We start from the raw sequence: 22,661 nt of genomic DNA on the forward strand, positions 1-22,661 counted from the left end.
GAATTATTTGATCCACCTGGGGGTCATTAACGAGCCCTGACATCGCACAGCACAAGGACGCCACTTCGTTTCACCTCCATCGAACCGCAGACGCCGGCGGTCGCTGTCGGGACACAGACCCCGCGTGCCGATATCTCGCCCACCCCTAACCCTTCCCAGTAGGACTGCGAGGCGACCCTGCTCGGCTGCTGCGACCTACAGGCCTAAAGGGCCTTAACAAGGCGTGCGCGGGCGGCGGCAACCACCAATGGGGTCCCTGACTAGGGTCTCCACCCACTATTGTAAGGCCGAAGCCCTTAATGCTCCGCGTCAAACCTCCCAATATGCAATAAACGTTTTCACCACCACCACCACCCGGTCGCTATCGAACCCGGTTGATCAGGCACAGCAGTCCGGCGTCTGACCACAGTACTCCCGCAGCGGGGCACCACTTTTTTCTTCTGTTGGTTTGAAGGTGCTACTCTCGTCGAGATATCAACCTGCATGGCAGGAGGACAGCTCTCTATATCAGTAGCATAGCATTATTGTATACGTAATTTTGTGAGAAATTCTACGCTGCAACATTCTTGTGCAAGATATGCGTACAGTGCAAACCACAATGTCAATATTAGCGTCCTGTTGCGCTTTTGCGCTTCTGTTTCTGTTATTTTGACGCTGCTGTACATCTTTCAGTGAAATAAATACAGCGCCATACACCGAGGCTTTCAGAGCACATTTGAAACATTGGCCATGCTGCCATCACTGAATGTGAACTTCGCGTCAGAGATGGTAGATATGATATACGGGTTTTTCAGGGAAGAGTGAGTAATATTAACAAATAATGGGTTCAAAAAAGCAACAAATATTTAGGAGACTCTCTGCAAAGATGGACACAATCTGCTGCATTGATCTTCTAATTATCCGGGTAATTTTCTGACACCTAGTAAGGAGCATTTGAGCTAGCGTTGTTATGTGGTAAGTCCCAATGGGGAGTTCGAAGCCCTAAAGAAGGTGATGCCACATGAGTTTTTGCAACGAACAAAATCTCCCCATTTTCTAAGGCCGTGTAGCGCGATGCAGTTTGGCGCCTTTTTTCAGCATTCTAAACTGACCGTAAGAGTGGCGCCAGAAGGTCGGTACAGGAGCTTCATCCGATGATGACGGGAGCAATGGCAGAGAGGTTCAGTGCGAACCGTCAGCGAAATCGCTATACGTCATGTACATTCTTTTGCATTTCCACAAGGTGCAATATGAAAGTGTGTCATTGCAAGCGCCGTATTCGTTGTTTTAAAGAACGACGGAGCGAAGTAAAGAAGTACACGTCACAGCAGAGCACAAGGTTAAAATTTGCGTCACTACTATAGAATCGTCATCACCGGACGTAGACCCTGTACCAAGCTTTCTCAGTGTCTTTAGCGCTCACTTTCGGTTTCATTCTGAAAAGAAAAGCATCGGATTTCTTCTCGATGCAGAAATTAGGAATTTAGTTTTTCTTTGTTTCAGACAGTGATATTGTATCTTCTTCAGAACTTCTAACTCCCTCTTGGGACTATCCCAAATGCGATCACTAGAAAGCTAGTTAGAGTTTTTTCTTTGTTAATTTGCTGAATAATGGGAGGAGCTTGCAGAACGTCTTGTCCACCGAAGCAGAAATTGTTCCTGCATACGACGTTTTTTCAATAGCAGTATTCTCTAAAATTACGCAAGATTCCCTGAAACACTCCGTATGCGGTTTAAAGGCATTTGATGTTGGTAGTATAACACAGGGCAACGGGTTTGAACGATTTGCTGGAAATCTGTTCGATAGTGCAGACACTACTTAGAGCTTTGTGATGGAGCTCGTTGTGCGAAAGCGGATTGTAATACACGAAGAATCAGTCTGGACGGGTAGTCCTACAGCGATTGGTAGCAAGTTGTTTTCTGTTGTTGTTGTTGTTGTTCTCCTCTAATGTGATGGCACATACCCACACAGGGGGATCGGCCAAGAATTGGGGTGCAGAGATATTAGATTTTGAGATGTATAACTACATCGGAAAAAAAAAATAATAATAAATGCTAGGGAATAGAAAAGGAAATGTAGATATGATAAACCAAAATATATAATAGTAAATACTAACGCACGCAGTAAGAGAATAGTAAGATTTATATGTACAGAATAAAACTTCAAAGCATATTAGTCAGGTAGACGTTTTGTTTCTATTAAGAAGTTTTGAATGGCGTTGAAAACATACCTGTGGCTGTACCCAAGCATGGTGGCACCGAACGATAATAAAATTTGGCTGCTCAAATTAAGACCCAGCTGTTGTAACGGCTTCTCTAAGTACCGTTTTCTCATCATGGTAAAACGGCGGCAAAATATCAAGAAATGGTCTATTGTTTCCGGTTCCCCGCAGAATGCGCAGACAGGAGAAAGCGCCAAACCAGACCTGTGCATATAGAAATTTAGGGGCGGAATACGACAGCGTAGCCTTGTTAGAGAGACCTCAGTCTGCCTTGATTGACATGATTTCCTATTCCACGAATACTTGAGGTGCAGGTAGTCATCCGAGGATAAAATAGATCCAGACTGCGTGCTTAATAAGGCACGCCGCCGAAATCTTGCTGCTGTTATGTACGCTGTTGCCGGGAGGATGGGCAATACAGGGCCGTTCAGAGAATCTTTGGCTAGTCTGTCTGCAATCTCATTGGCTGTCACATTGCTGTGTCCTGGTACCCACACTATATGTATGAGCCTCAAATGTGAGGGGAGCAATGAAAGAAAGGTGTTTAAAATTTGCGAATCCATATTCGAAGAAAGCGACAAGCACAAAGAATAAGAGTCTGTAATTACAGCCACTGTTGAGTATGTTGTGTCTAGTTTGCGCAGAGCAAGCACCACCGCCAGCAACTCCGCCTGGAAAATTGGAGTAAAATCCGGAAGACGGACTGAAAAAGCCCAGTCTAAAAGCGGACAGTATATTCCAACGCCGGCTTTTTCATTAAATTGAGAAGCATCCGTTGCTATTGTTATGCTAACGGGAAGACTTTGTAAATGATCTTCTAATAATCCATTTAAAATGTGAGGTGCTAAGTGTTTCGCATTATTTGGGAAAATGTCATCAAAGATAATTTGAACCGACGATGCACTTACTTTTGTTGGAAAGATGTTAGAAAGGACTACGTGCAAAGGTTGTAACAGATTTTGCACTAGAATTACCTGCGGGGTATGAAACCGAGGCCATACGACTCCAAAAAAGGAGTCTGGCTCGCAACAAAAAATTGATATGGAGCGGTGGAATTGTGATTCATATATTTTCAGATACGTCTGGACAGTCAAGAATTGTAATCTAGTTATTAACGGTGGTATTCGGGCTTCAAGGTATAATACATTATTAGCCACGAATTTGGGAAGCCCAAGGCATAATCTAAGCGCTTCCCGCTCTAAAAGAACAAGCGGACGAATTTTGTAAGCAGGTGAACCAGAAAATAACACAGATCCAAATTCTATAATTGGGCGGACATACATAACATAAATCATTAATAGTGCGTCTCGCCGCATCCCAGACCTTGGACTGCTTAACCTGCGCAACATACCCACAGCACGTGCCCCCTTCGCTGCAACATGTTCAATGTGATCCCTCCATGCCAGATGGTCATCGTAAATCACCCCTAGATATTTCAAAGACTTAACTTGAGGAATCATTTCCTGCTTAAATGTTAGAGCAAGAGTTACCGGATCTTGAATTTGGAAAACAAGGAACGCGCACTTTTTAACATTTAATTTAAATTTTAAGTCATCTAACCAATTTTGAAGGAAGCTTAGGTACGATTGCAGGCGCCTGTTGAGGGATTGAATGTCAGGTGCAGCCGTAAAGAATGCGATGTCATCCGCATAGACATACGTGCGGATCTCCTGATGAGTGGGAATTGAACTCATTAAAATGTTAAAGAGCACGGGCGAGAGAACTGCCCCTTGATGGACACCTCTGGTTTGTTGATATTTGCTAGAATGTACTCCATTCAATGAACAGTAAAATTGTCTGTTTTGTAGGAATGTAGATATCCAATCAATTAAGTATTGTGGAAAGCATAGCGATTCTAATCTGTGCAATAAAATTCGGGGCTCTACACTATCATAAGCCTTCTCTATATCTAGAGTCACCAATGCAGCATGCATTTTTTTGTGCCGCGCAAGAAGAATTCGACTCTCAAGGTCGGTATGTGCATTCCATATTGAAAATTTTGCTCGAAATCCGATTTGACAGGGACTAAGAATATGTTTTTGTTCGACAAACTCGGTAACACGTTTGAGTACGACCCTTTCAATTAATTTTACCAAGTTTGATGTTAAAGATATTGGTCTGATATTTTCCAAATTATAGCCACCGCCATTGTGTTTCCGTAAAGGAATCACTTTGGCTAGTTTCCAGTCACCAGGTATCCAAGAATGAATAATTGAATAATTTACCAATTCTAACAAGGAATTTGGAGACACTTCAAAGAGGATTTTTAACATTTTTGACGTTACTCCGTCAGGGCCAGGCGCAGCAGTTGGCAACGTCATTATAATCGAAGAAAGCTGAGAGAAAGTAATTTTAGGAACATCCTTAACCGTATATACTGGGCCTACTAACGTAGGGTATTTGGGAAGTGTTGACAAAAAACGCTTTTCTAAACCTTTAGCGATGTTTTCTACTGTTCTAAGAGCTTCTTGAGGAGTCGAAACACATGAGGGTAAATTTTCTGAGACAGGAATCTTTTTCCGCGATTGTAAAAACCTGAAAAGTGCACGTCTGTTATTAGATTGTGAAAGGTAATTGAAATACTCATTATCATAATTATCTTTCGCTTGTGCGACTGTGCGTTTAAATGCAGCTGCAAAAAATTTATAATCATGCCAATTTTTGGGGCACTGGTTGTGAAGGAGCTTCTTCCATGCAGCCTTTCTTCTTCTATAATCGTGCGAACAATCTGCATTCCACCATTTTGGTGATGCATTGCCTTTAGATGTACGTACTAAAAATTCACACTTCTTACGACAAGATGCAATAGCCTGGCATAATGTTTGCGATTTTAACTCTTCCGTAGACTCAACCACAGACTCAAGAGACGAAATCAGAAATGAGTGAAACTGGTTATAATTTACGTATGATCTCAACTGAGATGTCGGCAGAGTTAAGCGGCAGTTAACCTCAAAAACAATAGGTATATGGTCGCTAGAGGTGCCACCATCAATTGTCGACCAATTTAGTATAGAAACACTAGTGTTTGAAAAAGTTAAATCTATCACAGATTGACTGTGAGCACGTACAAAAGTTGGTAAGCCAGAATTCATGCAGTGAAGGTTATTGTCTGAAAGCCAATCCCGCAGACGCTTGCCGCAGGGATCCGTCTTGTAACCCCACGATACATGGTGCGAATTAAAATCTCCAGCCAAAATAACCGAATTTTGACAATTAACTAGTAGGTGGTCTAGAGATCTGGTGTCGTGAACACCATGAGGGAAATAAATACTCGCTAATGTAAACGGACTGAACCCTGGAATTTCAAAATCTAGAGCCAAAAATTCTGAATCTAAACTAGAATATTGAAAGGAAATCTTAGCCCTATGACAAAATTTTGAAGAAACTAGAATTAGTAACCCACCACCTCTTGACTGGCGATCTTGTCGAAATGATAGATAATTTTGTAATTGAAAATGTTTTTCAGTTGTAAGCCAAGTTTCTTGTAAAACAATTATTTCTGTATTATGTTTTAAAGAAAGATAAACTAAATCTGTAGTAGCTGAAAGAAGAGATCTACAATTCCACTGAAGAACTTTTGACTTTCCTATGTTTATGTAATCCGGGCAGCAGCAACAGCCTGCCCCAAAATGTTTTCCTTTGGTTTAGATCCTAGCTGTTGCTTTTTTGATTTTGCTTGTGGGCGAGGTGATGACGGGTTTGACAACGGGGATCCACTGCGTTTTAGAATTCGCGTATCTGTCTCATCCATATCTGCATCGTGAGCCTCGTCCGACTTGTTGGAATTAAGCATAGGTAATGCGGAAAGAGACTCATTTTGCGAACAAGACATTGCAGCTAATGAGTGCTGCACTGATAGTGAATGTCCAGGTGCCGTAGAAGAAACCATAGCAGGTTGCACAGTCTGAGTATTATTAGCTGCTAGAACATTGGATATGCATTCTGTGACTATTGTCACAATCCTATCCACCATTTTGGTCATGGTTGCTTCCATAGCAGTTATTATGGTTTTAGACATCGTGGAATCTAATGGAGCTCCTGAACGGGCCGACACACCTGCATACCCATGATCTCTGTCTTTAATTTCCTGAATTGCCTCACGCCTCGAGCAACGTTTACGGTCAATAATCTCCAGAATTTTCATTTCATGCGCTCTAGAGGGACATTCCAAAGAATTTGCTGAGTGAAGTTCGCCACAAAGACAACATTTGAGAATTTGATCAGAGCATAAGTGTGTTTTATGTGCTTCACCGCATTTGCAACACCGCAAAGTGGATTTGCAACCGCCTGCAGTATGGCCATAACGCCAACAGTTGTTGCACTGCAGAGGCTTTGATGGTAGGTGATCAACTCTGAATATTAAAGGCCACGCTTTAATCTCCGATGGACAGACTGTGCCTGCAAATGTAGCAATAACCGATTCTGTCGGCACACGAACATTATTTAGCTCCCGGCTACAGCGATAGACCGCAACAACGCCTGCCGCGGAAAGAAGGTCAAGGGTTTCTTGTGGACTTAATGAGGAATCTACACCTCGGACTAAACCTCTTGTGCAAACCAGGTGTGAAGGGATAAAACTGCTTACCTGATGAGAGGCGAAAGAGGAGCATTTTAGCAGGTCCTTTATGCATGATAGTTCTTGCGAACGGCAAAGAATCCCGCCGCGACCAAATTGGCGCACCTCGGCTATTCCTTCGTAGAAGGAAGTGATTTCCTGAAGGGCAGCTCGAACAGCTCCTGGGTTGTTCATTTTAATGGTACCCCATCCTTAGGTACGAGTGCCACAGGGATGTTACGGACACCGGAGCTCTGAAAAGCTTCCAAGGGCAGATCATCGGTCAGGAGGGAAGCCGACCAAGGGGAGCGCCCTTGGCCGGGGGACTGCGTCGACATTACCTTAAATTGACAATGTCACCGCGTGCGTTAGTCAACAGAGAACAAAAGAAGCACAGGAGAAAGACAAAACCGGGACTAGCAACCCAGTACTTAGCCGATCGTCAAGGAGCAAAGGGCGTCCGACAAAGCGCAGTCAGCTGGCTCTCACGAGAGGACCGCGGTTAGTTCGCGGTTAGTTTTTTTTGCCTTTCCTGCTTCTTCTTCTTATTCTCCTTCTTCTTTTTATTCTTCTTCTTCTTATACCTATTCTTCTTCCTCTTCTTCTTCTCATCTCCTTCTTATTCATATTATTATTCTTATTATTCTTATTCTTCTTATCCTTCTTATTTTTCCTAGTCTTCTTATTCTTCCTTTTCTTCTTTTCGTCTTCTTATTCTTCTTCTCCCCGCCAGGGTGGCGCAGTGGTTACAGCACTCGACTACTGTTCTCAAGGGTGCGGGATGGAATCCCGGCCTCAGCGGCCGCTTTTCCATGGAGGCGAAAAGCAAGGCGCCCGTGTGCTGTGCGATGTCAGTTCATGCTAAAGAACCCCAGGTGGTCTAAATTTCCAGAGTCCTCCACTGCGGCGTCTCTCATAGCCTGAGCCGCTTTGGAGCGTTGTTGTTTTCCTCTTCTAATTTGATAGCACATACAAACACATGGGGAATCGGCTAAGAATTGGGGTGCAGAGATACTTGTTTTTGAGATGCATAATTACATCGTAATAAAAGGAATAATTGCCGGGGAATAGAGCAGTAAAGTAAAATATGGAAAACCAAAATAAAAAAGAGAATTCATAACGCGCGCAGTAGGAGAATACTGAGATTTGTATTAACAGATTAAAAAAATTCAAAGCATATTAGCAAAGCAGACGTTTTGATTCTATTAGAAAGTTTTGAATGGCGTTAAAAACAGACTTGTAGCTGTACATGAGTATGGTAGCATCGAACGATATATAAGATCTAGTTGCTCAAATTAAGTCGCTGCAGTTGCAACTGCTTCTTCAGATACCGTTTTCTCATCATGATAAAACGGCGGAAAAACAGTAAGAAATGTTTTATAGTTTCCGGTTCCCCACAGAATGCGCAGACGGGAGTAAGCGCCAAGCCAGACCTGGGCATATAGAAATTTAGAGGCGGAATACGGCAACGCAGCTTAGTTAGAGAGACTTCATTCTGCCTTGAGTGACATAATTTCCTACTCCAGGAATACTTGATATGCAGGTAGTCCCCGATGGTAATTTAGATTCAGTCTTCGTGCCTAATAAAGAGCGCCTTCGAAATCACGCTGCTGTTATGTGTGCCGTAGCCTGGAGGATAGAAAACACGAGACCACTGAGAGACTCTTTAGCTAGACTACTAGCAATCTTATTGACTGTAACATTAGTGTGACCTGGAACCCACGCTATATGTATGAGGCTCAAATGTGGAGGGATTAATGAAAGAAAGGTATTTAAGATTGGCGAATCCATATTTGAAGAAACTGACGAGCACAAGGAATAAGAGTCTGTAATTATAGCCAGTGCTGAGTACAGTGACTGTAGTTTGCGCTGAGCAAGCACCACCGCCAAAAACTCCGCCTGGAAAATATGGGTGAAATCCGGGAGTCGAACAGAAAAAGCCCAGTCAAGAAGCGAACTGTATATTTTAACGCCTGCCTTTTCATGATTATGGGAGGCATCAGTTGCTATCATTGTGCTGATGGGAAGAGTGTTTAAATGATCGTCTAATAATCCAGTTAAAATTCTAGGTGATACGTATTTTGCATTATCGGGGTAAATGTCATGATAGGTAATTTGAACCGAAGATCCACTGATATTTGTGAAGGATATTAGAAAAGACTACGTTTAACGGTTGTAACAAATTTTACACTAGTATTACCTGCGGGGTATGAAACCGAGGACAGTCGACTCCAAACAAACAATTGACAGGGAGTGATGGAAATTAGATTTATATATTTTTATATACGTCTGGACAGTAAACAATTCTAATCTAGTTAACAAAGGTGATATTCGTGCTTCAAGGGATAGTGCATTGTTAGCCACAAATTTGGGGTGCCCAAAGCATAATCTAAGCGCTTCCCGCTCTAAAAGAACAAGCAGATGAATTTTGTTAGCAGCATAACAAGAAAACAACAGAGATCTAAATTCCATAATTGACCATACATATCATAAATCATTAAAAGAGCATCTCGCCGCATTCCGGACCGTTGATTGCTTAACCTGCGCAACATACCCACTGCACGAGCCCTTTGGCTGCAACATTTACAATGGGATCCCTTCACGTCAGATGATCATCGTAAATGACACTCCGATACTTCAGGCTTAACTTGAGGAATCGTTTCTTGATGTAATGTTTTAAAGAAATTTCCCCGAGAAGTGGAGCTCGTATGCAGGATACTTGGGTACGCAATCCACTCTATTGTGTATATTATAATTGACGTAAACGCTTGTCAGTCAGTTATCTATTATGTATGTAGTTTTGACAGCTGGGGTTTTAAAATATAAAACATAAATGATTTTGTCTCACTTTTTAAACCGTAATCCAAGACTACCGTGTGTGTGTGTGTGTGTGTGTGTGCGTGTGTGCGCGTGCATGAATACGTGCGTGCGTATGTGCGTGTTGAATATCAAATGTAAGGTAAATTTTATGCCTCACGCTTCTTTTTACCTACGTAATCATGCGGTTGGAACAAAAAAGCAAAACTCTAGCCTGAAATTTTAAGTAATTATTTTAATCTAAAATTTATCACGCATATGCCATTATGTTTGCCAGAAAACAAATTATCAGAGGGCGCTTAGTGGTTCGTCAATATATATTTAAAAAAGAAATCCTCACCGGATGATATGAAAGAGCCACTGTAACCTACCTATGTACGTCTTGGTCCTACATAAACTTTATGCATAGACAGCGCACAGTCTGGGCCTGAAATATGTTGATTCCGAGATGTAAACATGTTTATCCCGAGCGAGAAAAATGCTTGCGTTGACTATTAATTTTCTAGGAAACCTAACATTCCATTTCCTTTGTGGCCGAAGCGTCTGTGCACTGCATAAAAGCTACTACTTCATCGAAGCTTCCAGATCATACAAAAAATTTCATGGCAGCTTCCGTAACTTGTATAAAAAGAAGTTCCCAAGCTAAAACCTACCGCCTATTCGAAAACCTTCGTTATGAAATGCACGCCATATATATTCCTTATATGTAAATGATTCCTTTGTTCGCTACGACAACGCCAATACCGCTTTTTAACCATTAGATTTATTTCCCCTACACCTTCTAACTACTACGAATCGCGTAACCCGTCTACCTACCAAATGAACGGCCCAGTGATTATGGTTGCTACTACACATGTTATACAGACAGAGTTTCTGTTATTGCATTCTGAGGATTTGTGAAAGAGCACTGAACCTCAATTCGCAAGCCGAGCAAACATTACGACATATCCACTTGTCAAAACGTTCGCTCGGCTTGCGAACTGTGGCTCCCTTTACCATTGTTCAGTGTTCTTTCACACTGTGTGACCATCGTGTTGCTCTCGTTCTAACCTAGTGAGTATTCAATCGCATGCGATGCTTCCGATGCGTTGAATGATAGCTGTGATGAGAGAAAAACTCGGAGGTCAAAGCACCGCTCTTCCAAACGGAGCACGTTTCAGAAATTCGTCTTTTTCTTATGTATATAAAAACCAGTTTGGAACGGCTGTCAAACATAAAAAGCTTCCGCCCAAATAGCTTCTTATCTCCACCAGATATTGATGAGAGATAAGAAATTATGTACCTATTATTTTCTTCCCGGATCCACATGCTGGTGTGGCGAGACCGTAAAGAGTAGATGTCTAATTGTACGAGCTATCGTTTGCACGCCCTCTGAACTGCCTTTGGGCAACGATAGGAAAGCCACAAACGGCGTTTTTTCAATGGGGCGTACAAGCATTGTCAGGAGATATCAGACTATCTCATACCTTCTTTATTGGCTACCGAGCGATGGGAAATGGTGGCGAAAGGTAATCAGCTATTGATGGGTTCGCGTGGCACAAGAGATGTTCATGAAATAAGGTTAAGAGATGTTTTATTATATGTTCTCTCCAGAGCCGCATAGCATAACATCATGATAATGCTTCGGGTGACCCTCAGAATCAACGACTACGCTTGTAATCGACCGTGCGGTGCTTCTATATAGCGTGGCTGGATGCCACTTCGATATGATTGTAACCTTGCAGATGAATTAGTAATATCGGGCATTAGTTTGGCACTGAGGGCAGTAATCCTTTTTTATCAGCTTTTCTTTCTATATCAACCTTTATCAGACTCCATGCGCTTCGTATTTATACTGGGCACGTTCGATCGTTCTTTCGGTGGCTTATTTGTCTTTGATCGTAGACTGCTGCTCTGATTGAAACCACTCTTCAGTCCGGCAGGTCGAGAATAGTCTTTTCAGGTAAGTAATGTCTGCTATATTCTTTGGCGCGTCTACTATCATAACGTATGCACAGATTTGAAAGGCTTCACTCAGTCCTTAGAAAGCATCCTAGGTATAACACGTTGCAATATTTTCTGCTGTGTTCTCGAACAATATGACCGGAGCCAATTAAATGAGAGTGCCATCACTTGTGTAGAAGCTTTCAGGAAAGAAGAACATTTTTGATGAGAAATATTAGAAGAACTTTATGACGAAGAAAGAGAACATGAGCGAGTCATGTATTAAATACAGACAGGAAGAACGGCGTAGTTCCAAGCGAGGCATGCAGGAGTTAAAAGGCGCATACAGAAGGAACTAAACGCAGCCGAACTCACTGTACACTCGCAAGCCAGTTCGATGCGAATGCAATGCTAGGCACTGATGGCTCCATAAGAATGCGAGATCACAAAGACGCGAGCATACCAAGTCTGCAACAAGCCTTACAATTCATGTCTATTTAATAAATGCATGGCCATAAGCCTAAATTTAAAGCAGAATGGTCCGGCTATGTGCACTATTTCTGCAAAACATTCCTTGGTGAAAGGGTACTTCCGCCCTGCTATGCTATGCATTGCACATATTAAACAGCTGAAACGTAACAGGGATTTTAATAGCGCAACTATTCAAGTTGACCAGGTGTTAAAATGAAAAAATAAACATTTTTTTAGATATAGTGGGGACGGTAAGACATATTACGAGCGGATTGGGACTAAGAATAACAGCTTGAGGGTCGAGTTGGTGCTGCATAGTACCCAGAAATGTGGCACTACGAACGCAATCACGTGAATAGAAACACGACGATCTGCGCCCATAACCATACGCTTCGTCCAGTACATTGTAGTATGTCTCTTTTCGGGCTTCGCTACTCACTTCAATCTAGCCACTGTTATTGCAGTAGCACTCGGAAACGAACCTTCACTTCCCATGACTGCATAGACGCACGTAATTGTGGGTTGTGTTATTATTATTTGCCCAACATTATTTGCCCAACGCACCTCCGAAACCAACGAAGAGGAGGTGCCCACTGAAGAAGGTTTGGAGCGGTCACCACTGCCATAGGCGACGCTTCCAACTTCTTTTCGTTGTTTTTGCCATTTGTGCACTCCACTCCAATTTTAGGTTCCGTCCTTGTGTAAACTTGTGTAGTCATCGCCCACGGACTATTAGCCAGTGGTCAGATGTCGTCACCCGCCCGTAAAATCCGCCACTTTTTCACTATCAGAACGAGCAAAGATGTCTTGAGTTGAGCTTGAGTTTAGTTTATACAAAAAAAAAAACAGGTTTAAATTCACTTGCTCGATATGACATAACTTGAAAACATTAATCGAAACATAAAGCATTGCTCGTCCCTAGTGCTTGCATGACTGTTACAGGGCTACGTGAAAAAAAAAAAACACCGAGGTCGGAAGGCGCGCCGTACAATTACTGAAAAGAAAAACCTTGATGATTCACAAATCTGGCAGGTCTTGCTGCAGATCTTCACCACGGCATATAGCAAATCATCTACGCAAGACCATCGTAGAAGCATCGCTCCTTATGATCGAACAAATGATGAAATGGTGCTATAACAAAAGGCCACGCACTCATATGTCCTTAACTATTGCCTGAACCATACACAATTAAATATATAAAAGGACGTTTCTCTAAATTAGAGCTCAGTTGAGCGTGCAGGGGCCATTACCTAGTAAAAGTTTAAGTGTAATGGAATGCATTGTGCTGGAGGAGATTAAGTGTTAACAGCAAAAGCCACATTATTTATAAACAATAGCATGTAACTTCACCCTAAAGCATGTTCGTGAAAGCCACCGTGTTTTGTAATTGGCCCGTTAACAGGAGTGTATTGAAAGCTGCATGAAATATATAAAATCAAAAGTAATATTTAAGATATACATGTTGTTACTGGGAGATCTCCAAGACAAGTCTCTGTAGGATGCTTATCCTCGTGGAAGAAAAAGACAAAGTACACTACGACACGTGAGAAAATCATAACTGTATTCCTTGTGAAAGTTTGGTTTCGCATATCACACAAATAACATTAACAAAATTCAGCACTTTAAGAAGCTTGGTCTTTGTTAGAGTGGAAACATAAGGAGGATTGTTTAGCGTGTGTGCTAAATAGCGTCATGATGATAACGCACTAAGCAAGTCCGTGACGGCTCCCACCGAAGCTACATTTCAGGCATCTCTAAATGCAGAGATGGCATTCTGGAATGTTTTGTTAATAAGTGATACCTGTTTAAATTTATTGCATTTATGCGAGAACTCCTATGGACAGTCTTCATCGCATGAAGGACCTTGCCTTACTTTACCAAAACTACCAATGGATTTTGTGCATTCAGGTTGCTATAATAAATACTAGCCATATGCAGTATAAATTATATGTTGATGGACATTTAAAAACATTTACTCTTTCCAGGCGCCGCAGGAACACAGCAGCTGCGAAAATGGTGCTGTCGATCCTTGGCAAAGCTCTATTCTTTGCCATCGCGTCTAGCATGGGCATCTGGATGGGAGCATATGTGAAAACAAATGTCCTTTTGCACGGAGACTCTATCCTAATACCTAAGAACAGGACATATCCAGCTGAATTCGATAGCCGGGAATATGGAGAACACAAGTTTGTGAATCTTTCGGTAAGTAACAATCAGTGTTTCGAGCATTTGCAGTTCAGCAACAATATTATCTCTAGCTTGTCTATGTGTTACTTATAACGACAAAAAGATAACTATTATTTCAGTTTGGGGCACAAATTTTCACAAGTGCTTTTTCATATAGCGGTTACCTTAAATTATGTTTCAGGCACTTGGCGGCTCTGAAGGATAGGGAAACATTACTCCATTTTGTGTCAACGATGTGTCAAATTTCACAACGTTTTAAGCTTGCTTGCTTGCCCATAAGATATATAGCTGCAATAAATTGTTTTTTTTTTTTATGAATGCGTTTGACGTCCAAAGCAGGTGCCATTTTAGGACATTGGGCATATGAAATAGACTAAACCCTATCTAAAGGCCACAATTACAGCCAATTGGTTACAAGCGGTGCCTATCGATGCAGCGTTTAATAATTTTTTTGTCTCCTCAGCAAATCAAGAAGCAAGAACTAAATGAACAAGCACGAAATGGTGGAAATGACTCGCACACATTACTGACGTAATTTTGCGGAGACCCTGTCCTCAGAAGCTGACATATTTTCAAAGAAACGATCATTTAACTCACTAGATTTCTTTTCCATTAAAAACGTCACGATATGAAACATATGCCGCGTGCATCAGCTCATGCGAGACCGGTTGGATATGCCCGCTTCACTACGTTGTAAACGTAGAAACAGAACCTGCTTTTCAAAAGAGTGCTTCGTTTCAAAAGTAGGAAGTTTTTATTTTTGCATTTTTCTTCTCGTTTAGGATATTACAGTTCATTACGTTACCAAGGGCTGCGACGTAGAACAGAACCGACCTATGCTGCTCCTGCTTCACGGTTTCCTGGACTTCTGGTTCATCTGGAACCGGCAGATACCTAAGCTCAGCGAGGAGTTCTGGTGCGTAAAATTTGAATAGGACACGTGCAAGTTTCTGGTTTTCGTACAATGTGTTAACGATGAAATGTTAATCTGTAGCTCGCTAGATATAAATGTAATTTTCTACAATCACCGCAGTCCTGAGAATAATGCTACTGTTAAATTTGAAAACCAAAAATGTATTGATGGAAAGTCCTCAGAATCAATAAAACTTTTTGAGAAATGTACAAAATGAAAGTGACGTTACTAGCATTTTACAATCTTGTGATTTTAATGTGCGCCTGGCGGGCAACATGAAAAAAGACTTCATAGGTAAGAAATCAGCAATTATTCCTGGTGGATAAAAGTTACATTTACCCCCAACATTCTCTCTCAATACTGAGTTGCAATAATGTTACAGACTTTGAAAAGAGCGTATTAGGCTTCTGAAATAACAACATTTGAGTCGATGCAGACAACATTTTGGCGTATTGGATGCTTTTTCCTAAGCAGGCAGTATTTTTGGAGCTTGGATTGAATAAATTAGTGGTTTTGAATATTCAGCGCTTTTTGTGGAAGGGCCTCAAGGCTTTAAGAAGGACTAGTGATTTTGAAACCACCTTTAAAGCACCGACACTAAGACTGCGTCGGTATGATTCCTACAAAGGTAAAACATTACTTATCGCTCCATTCACAGCTTACAGAAGGAAGAAAGGATTGAGGTGATAGATGCACGCCATGATATAGACCAGCGATTCGATCTCATCGTGCCTTAAGCTGAGCTTGATTTAACTACATAGCATGGGAAGTTAGTTGAAGAGTGAAAATTATCGTGACATTGAAATATTATTCGGTATAGCTATCAAAATGTCTCTTAGAACGCCTATAATATGAGCGACGGTGGTGTCTAGTTATACCTTTTCATATGACCTGTATTTTCAGATTTATTTATTTGTTCTTTATTAAGACAAAACTACGTCGAACATATCCCTTACTTGAGCACATTTTAACTATTCCATCTTTAACTTTCACAGTGTTGTGGCACCGGACTTACGCGGCTACGGAAACACTACGAGGCCGAATGACACCGCTGAGTACCTCATGCCGAAGCTTATCGGAGATGTGAAAGGACTCCTTGACGCTCTAAGTAAGTCCCTGTCGTAAAAGTGTTCCACTAAAACTCAAACTCGCCGATCAACAGAGATCAATTATTCATAGTGCAGAAATGCACATCCGCTCACAAATAAAGTTCAGGTTTTAACAATTGGGCCACTGGCAGTTCATACGTAAGGAATTACATGAGGAATGGACATATGCAAGAATTACCAATGTGCTGACTTATGTTGCAACAAGGGGCTTCATAAGTAAGGAGCTTTAATTTATATCCAAAAAATTCCAATTTCTCAATTGTCTTTGATAATTTCTAAACGACCTTATGATTCTAGAGCTACAAAACGTTATAATAAGAATATTTATCACGGTCATAGCTGGAAACTCGAACTGGACGTCTATCACGATGCTTGAAGAGTCAGATGTATACATGTAGTACAATATGCGGTCTTGGGTACCTTAACAAAAGTGAACACGTTGGAAATAGCCGGCTTACCAGTCCCAGTAACATGCACACACATTTATAACGGATAAAAATCTATGATAACGACCCTAACGTCACATGGGCTGCAAAGGGACGATTTGCGTTTCTTTTTATCACTCCATTTCAACACTCCAGATCCCGGTCACATCCGGAAGGTTGTCCTAGTGGGACATGACTGGGGCGGCATGATCAGCCTCTGCTTCGCCACCTTGTACGAGACGATGATTGACAAGATGGTCATTATCAACGGCATGCACCCGCAGGCATTTTTGAAGCAGCTGTTTAAGAGCCCGACGCAAATGAGGATGTCTTGGTGAGTCTGCCCGAGTTTCCTCCCCTTCATTCCAAGAGACGCGAAATTTTTTAATACATAACTTCGTCATCTTCCCTTTTTAGGGATATGAAGTGTGCATTTTCCCTTGCCGCCTCACTGGGAGCGAGACGATGCTAGCAAAATTTTATAAGAGAGACCATGTTGAGATAATTGAAATACGCATGGAACGGGTATCGCGCACCAAACTGCATAATACTTACGCAGATCTGGTTAGTCTGAGTTTAGGGATTATATGTCAGTAAGCAACCCGTCACTACACAGCAAGGTTTCCATCATTGGTGTATGATGCTATATGCAAGGCATGCTTTGAACATCACAAGGCCTGCGTGCCGAACAAACGTTATACTATTAGCACTTGCAAAATGGCGCTACAATGAATATTGACGTGTAACCATAAATACAAAATGGGACAGGAACATGTTTGGAGAAATGTGTAGATAAAGTGTCTGTTCGCATAGGTGCCATAGATCGATAAAGAGGTCATTAACATCTATTTACTTTGCATTTAATGCCCTATAATAATTGGCTATGGCCAACTGAGTTTAGACTTCCACATTAAAGTGGGCACACCCCTTCCCCCCTCCCCAAACCTGGCCTCCTGAGTCACCAGAAGTTACATTTCTTGCACTTTTGACAATATTTGCGTCCAACCTAGTTTCACTATGGCCAAATGAGTGGTGCACTCCAAATTCAGGTGGGCCATGCCCGGAACGTGTTCCACCGCTCTCCCGTACGGACTCCAGAGTAGTACCCCTATATAAGCGTAGTGATACTAATTACTGATAGGTAGCTAGTAACGCTGCACAATGATGGTAGTCAGTGATAGTTTAGTAAATAATCCTTCAGCATCCTCTACTCGTGAGAGGCTAAGTGCACCACTGGAATTTTTTTAGGTTATGGTTGGCGTCATTCTAATAATTGTTAAGAAACGTAGCCAACCAGGTACCGGATAAGCTTTCTTGCTCCCGGGAAAGCTGGCAAATTGGAATTACGGGAACAGCTGCTCAGCTTGACTCTCCACCTCGAACCTAATAAAAATGTAAACGAGCAAGAATCGCCACTGAGAAAAGAGACAGAGTGCTTCAGAACGTCAAATGTTTTATTTCACTTCACCTAACGTAATAGATGCATGTACCTAACGTTACTTTAGGATGAGAGATGCTTCAGTTGCGGCTGCACTCAAGGTAGATTGGTATACCTAGATAGAAGTGAAACGCGTTTGCAGTCTATTCTGCTGAGTTTTGTTAACTCTTTTGAAATGCGCAGGTACATGATCCCCTTCCGACGGGCTGAAACACCCGAGAAGTACCTCATCATGAAAGACTTCCAATTCTTCAACTCAGCACACAAAGGATTCACCGAGAGGGAGGAGTACGCCCACAAGTACATGTACTCTCAGCCGGGTAACGGGTTTAAAGTTTCTGCAATTACTTTGTAAGAATAAATGAATGAAAAAGACGGACATAAGTTAAAGGCAGGTATTTATCATTAGACGATGACAACGACGTTACCAATAAGCCTTCTAAACTCTTTTAATTATATCTTTTGATCTATAGTCCATGCCTTCTAATGATTTTATTGCCTTGGGTTCTTTTGCTCTACAGCGATTATTTGCTTAACATTGCTGATCACATTGCTGAGAAGCTTTCGTTTGCTTTTGGCTGAGTTATGATAAGTGAACTGAGTATATCAGTAAGCATTTTATTTTTGTCGTGTTGAGAATTCTAAGCCTTTGCCTATATGGCGATGTAGTTTTGTGATTTTCTTAGGAAAACTACAGCTTGCAATTCTGAAATTACGCGCCTTCCTACGCCATCAATGCTTGAAGTCGCATTCTGTTCCGATTTGCTCACGTACAGGCAACCTCCACAAATATCGATGAAGCTGAACTGAGCGTCATTATTTCGAGGTTTGGAAACGAGGCTGAAGTTAGCGACTTCAAAAGTTGCACAAAGGAGCGTTGCCCATTCCTCGTCTTTGTCCTGATTAGTGGCATTCGAAGGTTTGTCGACGCCAATTATTCGGAACGCAACACTCTTCAGCTTGGCTATTTGTGAACGCGTTCCTGCTGCCTGATTGCTAATGAATTAAACGACACACAGAGGAGGCATAATCAAACGATTTAGGATTTTTATGCTCTATGTACGTCTGTCCGTTTGCTGCAGATTTTTACTCAGGCGATTTTATTACTGTTTCATAATATTATTTTTTTCTTTTGCGTTATTCCCCAGATTTTGTTTCGCTATAATGAGCATGTATGGCTGCAGGAGTGCATAGAAAATTAACGTGTTTAGAATGGGCACTCTGGAGCGAAGTTTTGGGCACATCGTTGTTTAACAGTAAGATGCTTAAATGAAAGGTATTGATACTGCTGGGTTTTAAAAAGCAATTTTGCGTAAGTGCCTTATTCAGCAGCACACCACTAGATAGTCTAGATATCTGAGATGTCCTGGGACCATTGAGACTCTGCTCCTGGTACGAGATGAAAAGCCAGCGGCTGCACTATCGCGTGGATGTACGACAGCATAGTAAAATGCTTTCTTAGTGCATTACGACAGAATCGTTGAGTTAGCCCACATGAATGCATTTTACACACATTATTATTAAGGATTTATTTTGCAGTACACAATCATAAAATTTCTGGCAAGGAATGAACAATGCCAGTTTATCCATGGAGAGCCGCCTTAATGTAAATTAATGCTGAAGAGCTGACAAATGATCTTTTTTTTTCAGTTCCTCGGGTCCAAACGGGGGGGGGGGGGGGGAGGGGGGGAACTAAGTCATTAGACCTAACATGAACTGCTAAGACATTGTAATGCAGTACTATGCTATGCAGTATAGCTCAGTGGTTGTATAGTGCTGACCATGTCGAAAAGGTGCCCTTCACAAAACGTTAATTGAACGCCACATGAGGAAATTTGCTGTCGTAGATGCAGATTTGGAAGCGAGGTTCATAATGCTCAAGGGCTGTCAAGCAGCAGCCGTGATAGAAGGTAAAGGCCTGCCGCGAATAAAAGAAAAATAGCAAAACCCTGCTCCTGCCGTGGTTTATTCACAATTCTATCACCGCGCTCAATACATAACAATCTAACTGCTATATGTTTATCATAAACATTTTGCTGTTAACAGCCCCATTTATGCTTCTCAGAAGGAACGAATTTCTCGCCCTACAAATGAAAGCAGAATAAATATTCCGCAGCCTCATATTCGCACCAAACTTTTCTATTATTGATCTTTAAAATGAATGGAGAGTTTATGGATATTGCAAAGCGATACAGATATGAATAAAAATTTGGAATAAATTTATTTTAGATTTCTTTTCGCATTATGGTTTTGCCTGTTCTTTTTTATATATTAGTATTTTATATGACTGAGGAATATATCACGATTGGTCACTGCCACTAAATTGCTTTATGCTGTCTACTCAAGTTTACAATTAAAGTTTACAGAAAAAGTACGCTTATGCCGGCCTCTTCTTGTGCCTGGTTAACTGGTTTCTCAACAAACTTTTCTGTTTTCAGGTGCACTCACGGGCACAATCAACTACTACCGCGCCTTCAACAACGACAGCGATCAGTTCAACAAGCTTCCCTTCCGCAAGATCAATGTTACCACACTCATACTGTGGGGCCAGCAAGACGCATTCATCACCCCGCCCGTCGCGCGTTACAACCAGGAATGGCTCAACAACTCACAGCTGATATATTACGAGGGCGCCGGACATTTTCCCCCGAGGGAATGCGCCGCACATGTGACAGGCCGCATCACAGAATTTGTAAAGACCGGCGCCGTTGTTGTTAGCAAAGAACAAAGCTGGTCGCCATGGTGGCAGCGGAAACCAGATGACCCCTGCAAGGAATCTGAAGAACCTTCGAGCAAGCAGAGGCCATCCAGCGGGCCTGCTCTGCTTCCCGATGACGCGGATCTACCCCAAAACATGAAGGCGTGAAATATTTATCCTTAAACTGTCATTCAGCTCTAAGACAACTAGCGAGCCTACTGTACTGCCCGAAATAAATTCAAAATGTTGTTTGCAATTTTGGTTTGTATCAATCTTTCTGCTTGTATTTTCTGTGCATATTTGTATTAAACCTATTGGGAGTGGCGAAACCCAACTAAGCCAGGATATACAAATCAAAAATAGTAGCAGTCGTGGATGAGACTCAATCGTTTCTCTCATGTTGTTCTTGTTCAACCTTCGCCGCCTTGCGTTGTCGCTTTGGAAGTCTCTCTTCTCGCTCTTCGGGAGTTTCCATCGCTCGTTTACCTCTCTCAGCTTCAATATTCATGCGTACCGCTTCTTCACGGTGAGCGATGCGGCAAGATCAGTAGATTCGTCTTGTAGGCGAGCGTAGGGAGCGCTCGCAACTAAGCGGTGCTGCCCCATCCATGGCATGGGACTACTGACTCGCCGCCGTTCTAAGCGTATTTATACGCCTTTGCAAGCGAGCGGCTATTCAACGGCTTATAACTGCCTATGCAGCGCTGCCCCTGAAGAGCACCGTACAGGAGCAGTGAGTGCAGCGAGGCGTATGACTATGTGATGACGTCATGTGCGGTGCTCCGCGGAGATCAGCATTATGCGCCGGTACGAATGAAGTTTGCCAGAGGTGTGACGATGAAGAAAGGCAGATGTGCATGCCGAAGAATCGAAGCAGCAGAAGAAGCAGGGAGCGCCGCGCTCTTCGTGAATCACATGTAGGAAGAAGAAGCAGGCGGTGAGCAGGCCGCACGCCGCTAGGCACGCGCCTGAAGGTCGGCTAAAGGTCAGACTCCAGCCTACGCAAAACGCGCCGCAGGTAGCCCAGTGAATCTTTCGCTTCGGACGGAAGGAAAATCTTTATTCTCCGACGAATACAGGGGAATCGTGTACAGGTCGTCTCCTGCTTAGAAAACAGCTGTTAGCCCTTGAACTTCAGCACCGTATTCGGGCAGTCGGATTACTTCAAAAAACGTTGTTTACAAACCAACAACTGGTATGTTTTTCACTTCACGAAGTGTTTCTCATTTATCCTGATAGGTCCCTACGTTCACAAACAAATGGAATGGGACTTAATATGACCAGTGCAGCAGAAACGAAAATACATATTGTTACGGTGCGCAATATCTAGATGACGACGACGCACTGGTGTGGTGTTGTGAAGAAGACGACGTTCAGGCTAAGCTGGCTTCGTGCTGGTGGTGTTTGCTTCTGAGATTTATCTGGCGTTTACCGCTGTGTAAGTTTCCATTAACATTTGGTGGAGGAGTGCTGGAAGTGCACCTGTAGGAAACCTGGATCACCGTAGTGGCCGCCAGATTGGTACTATCACTATGTCATTCGACGCGACATCTTCTTCAGCGGCACCACCAGCTTCCACAGTCGTCATGACGCAGTCTCATGACCCGGGCACCTTTTGCGGCACCGTCCATGTCGACGTAGAAGACTGGATCGGTATGTACGAGCGCGTAAGCAAGCACAATCATTGGGACACGACCCACGTGCTCGCAAACGTCATCTTCAATCTGGCGGGTACGGCGCGCGTCTGGTTTGAGACGCATGAAGACGATATCACATCCTGGGATATGCGCAAAGAGAAGCTTCGCGATCTATTCAGCAAGCCGATCGGACGCAAGCTCGGCGCACAAAAAGACCTCGCATCCCGTGTCCAGTCTTCGACGGAATCATATTTGTCTTATATTCAAGATATACTAGCCTTATGCCG

At 42.5% G+C, this 22,661-nt stretch overlaps 2 protein-coding genes across 2 annotated transcripts; one reads left to right on the forward strand and one right to left on the reverse strand.

Annotated features, from left to right (window-relative positions):
• Nucleotides 1-338: 338 nt before the first annotated feature.
• On the reverse strand, nt 339-12,686 carry LOC146177063 (uncharacterized). Its single transcript, XM_084581452.1, has 3 exons — nt 12,532-12,686; nt 2,384-3,305; nt 339-479 (listed from the first exon to the last, which is right to left on the reverse strand). Exons 1-3 carry the CDS (start codon nt 12,684-12,686, stop codon nt 339-341), a joined length of 1,218 nt encoding a protein of 405 aa, XP_084437578.1.
• LOC146177064 (epoxide hydrolase 4-like) lies at nt 11,427-20,976 on the forward strand. The gene is made up of 7 exons (XM_084581082.1): nt 11,427-11,515; nt 13,953-14,169; nt 14,937-15,070; nt 16,063-16,175; nt 16,758-16,935; nt 18,223-18,359; nt 20,478-20,976. The coding sequence occupies exons 2-7, from the start codon at nt 13,981-13,983 to the stop codon at nt 20,903-20,905; spliced, it is 1,179 nt and encodes a 392-aa protein (XP_084437208.1). The 5' UTR covers nt 11,427-11,515; nt 13,953-13,980; the 3' UTR covers nt 20,906-20,976.
• The last annotated feature ends 1,685 nt before the right edge of the window (nt 20,977-22,661 follow it).

Source organism: Amblyomma maculatum, chromosome 10, assembly GCF_055883805.1.
Source record: "Amblyomma maculatum isolate TAMU_Amacu chromosome 10, ASM5588380v1, whole genome shotgun sequence".
Classification (NCBI taxonomy): Eukaryota; Metazoa; Arthropoda; class Arachnida; order Ixodida; family Ixodidae; genus Amblyomma; species Amblyomma maculatum.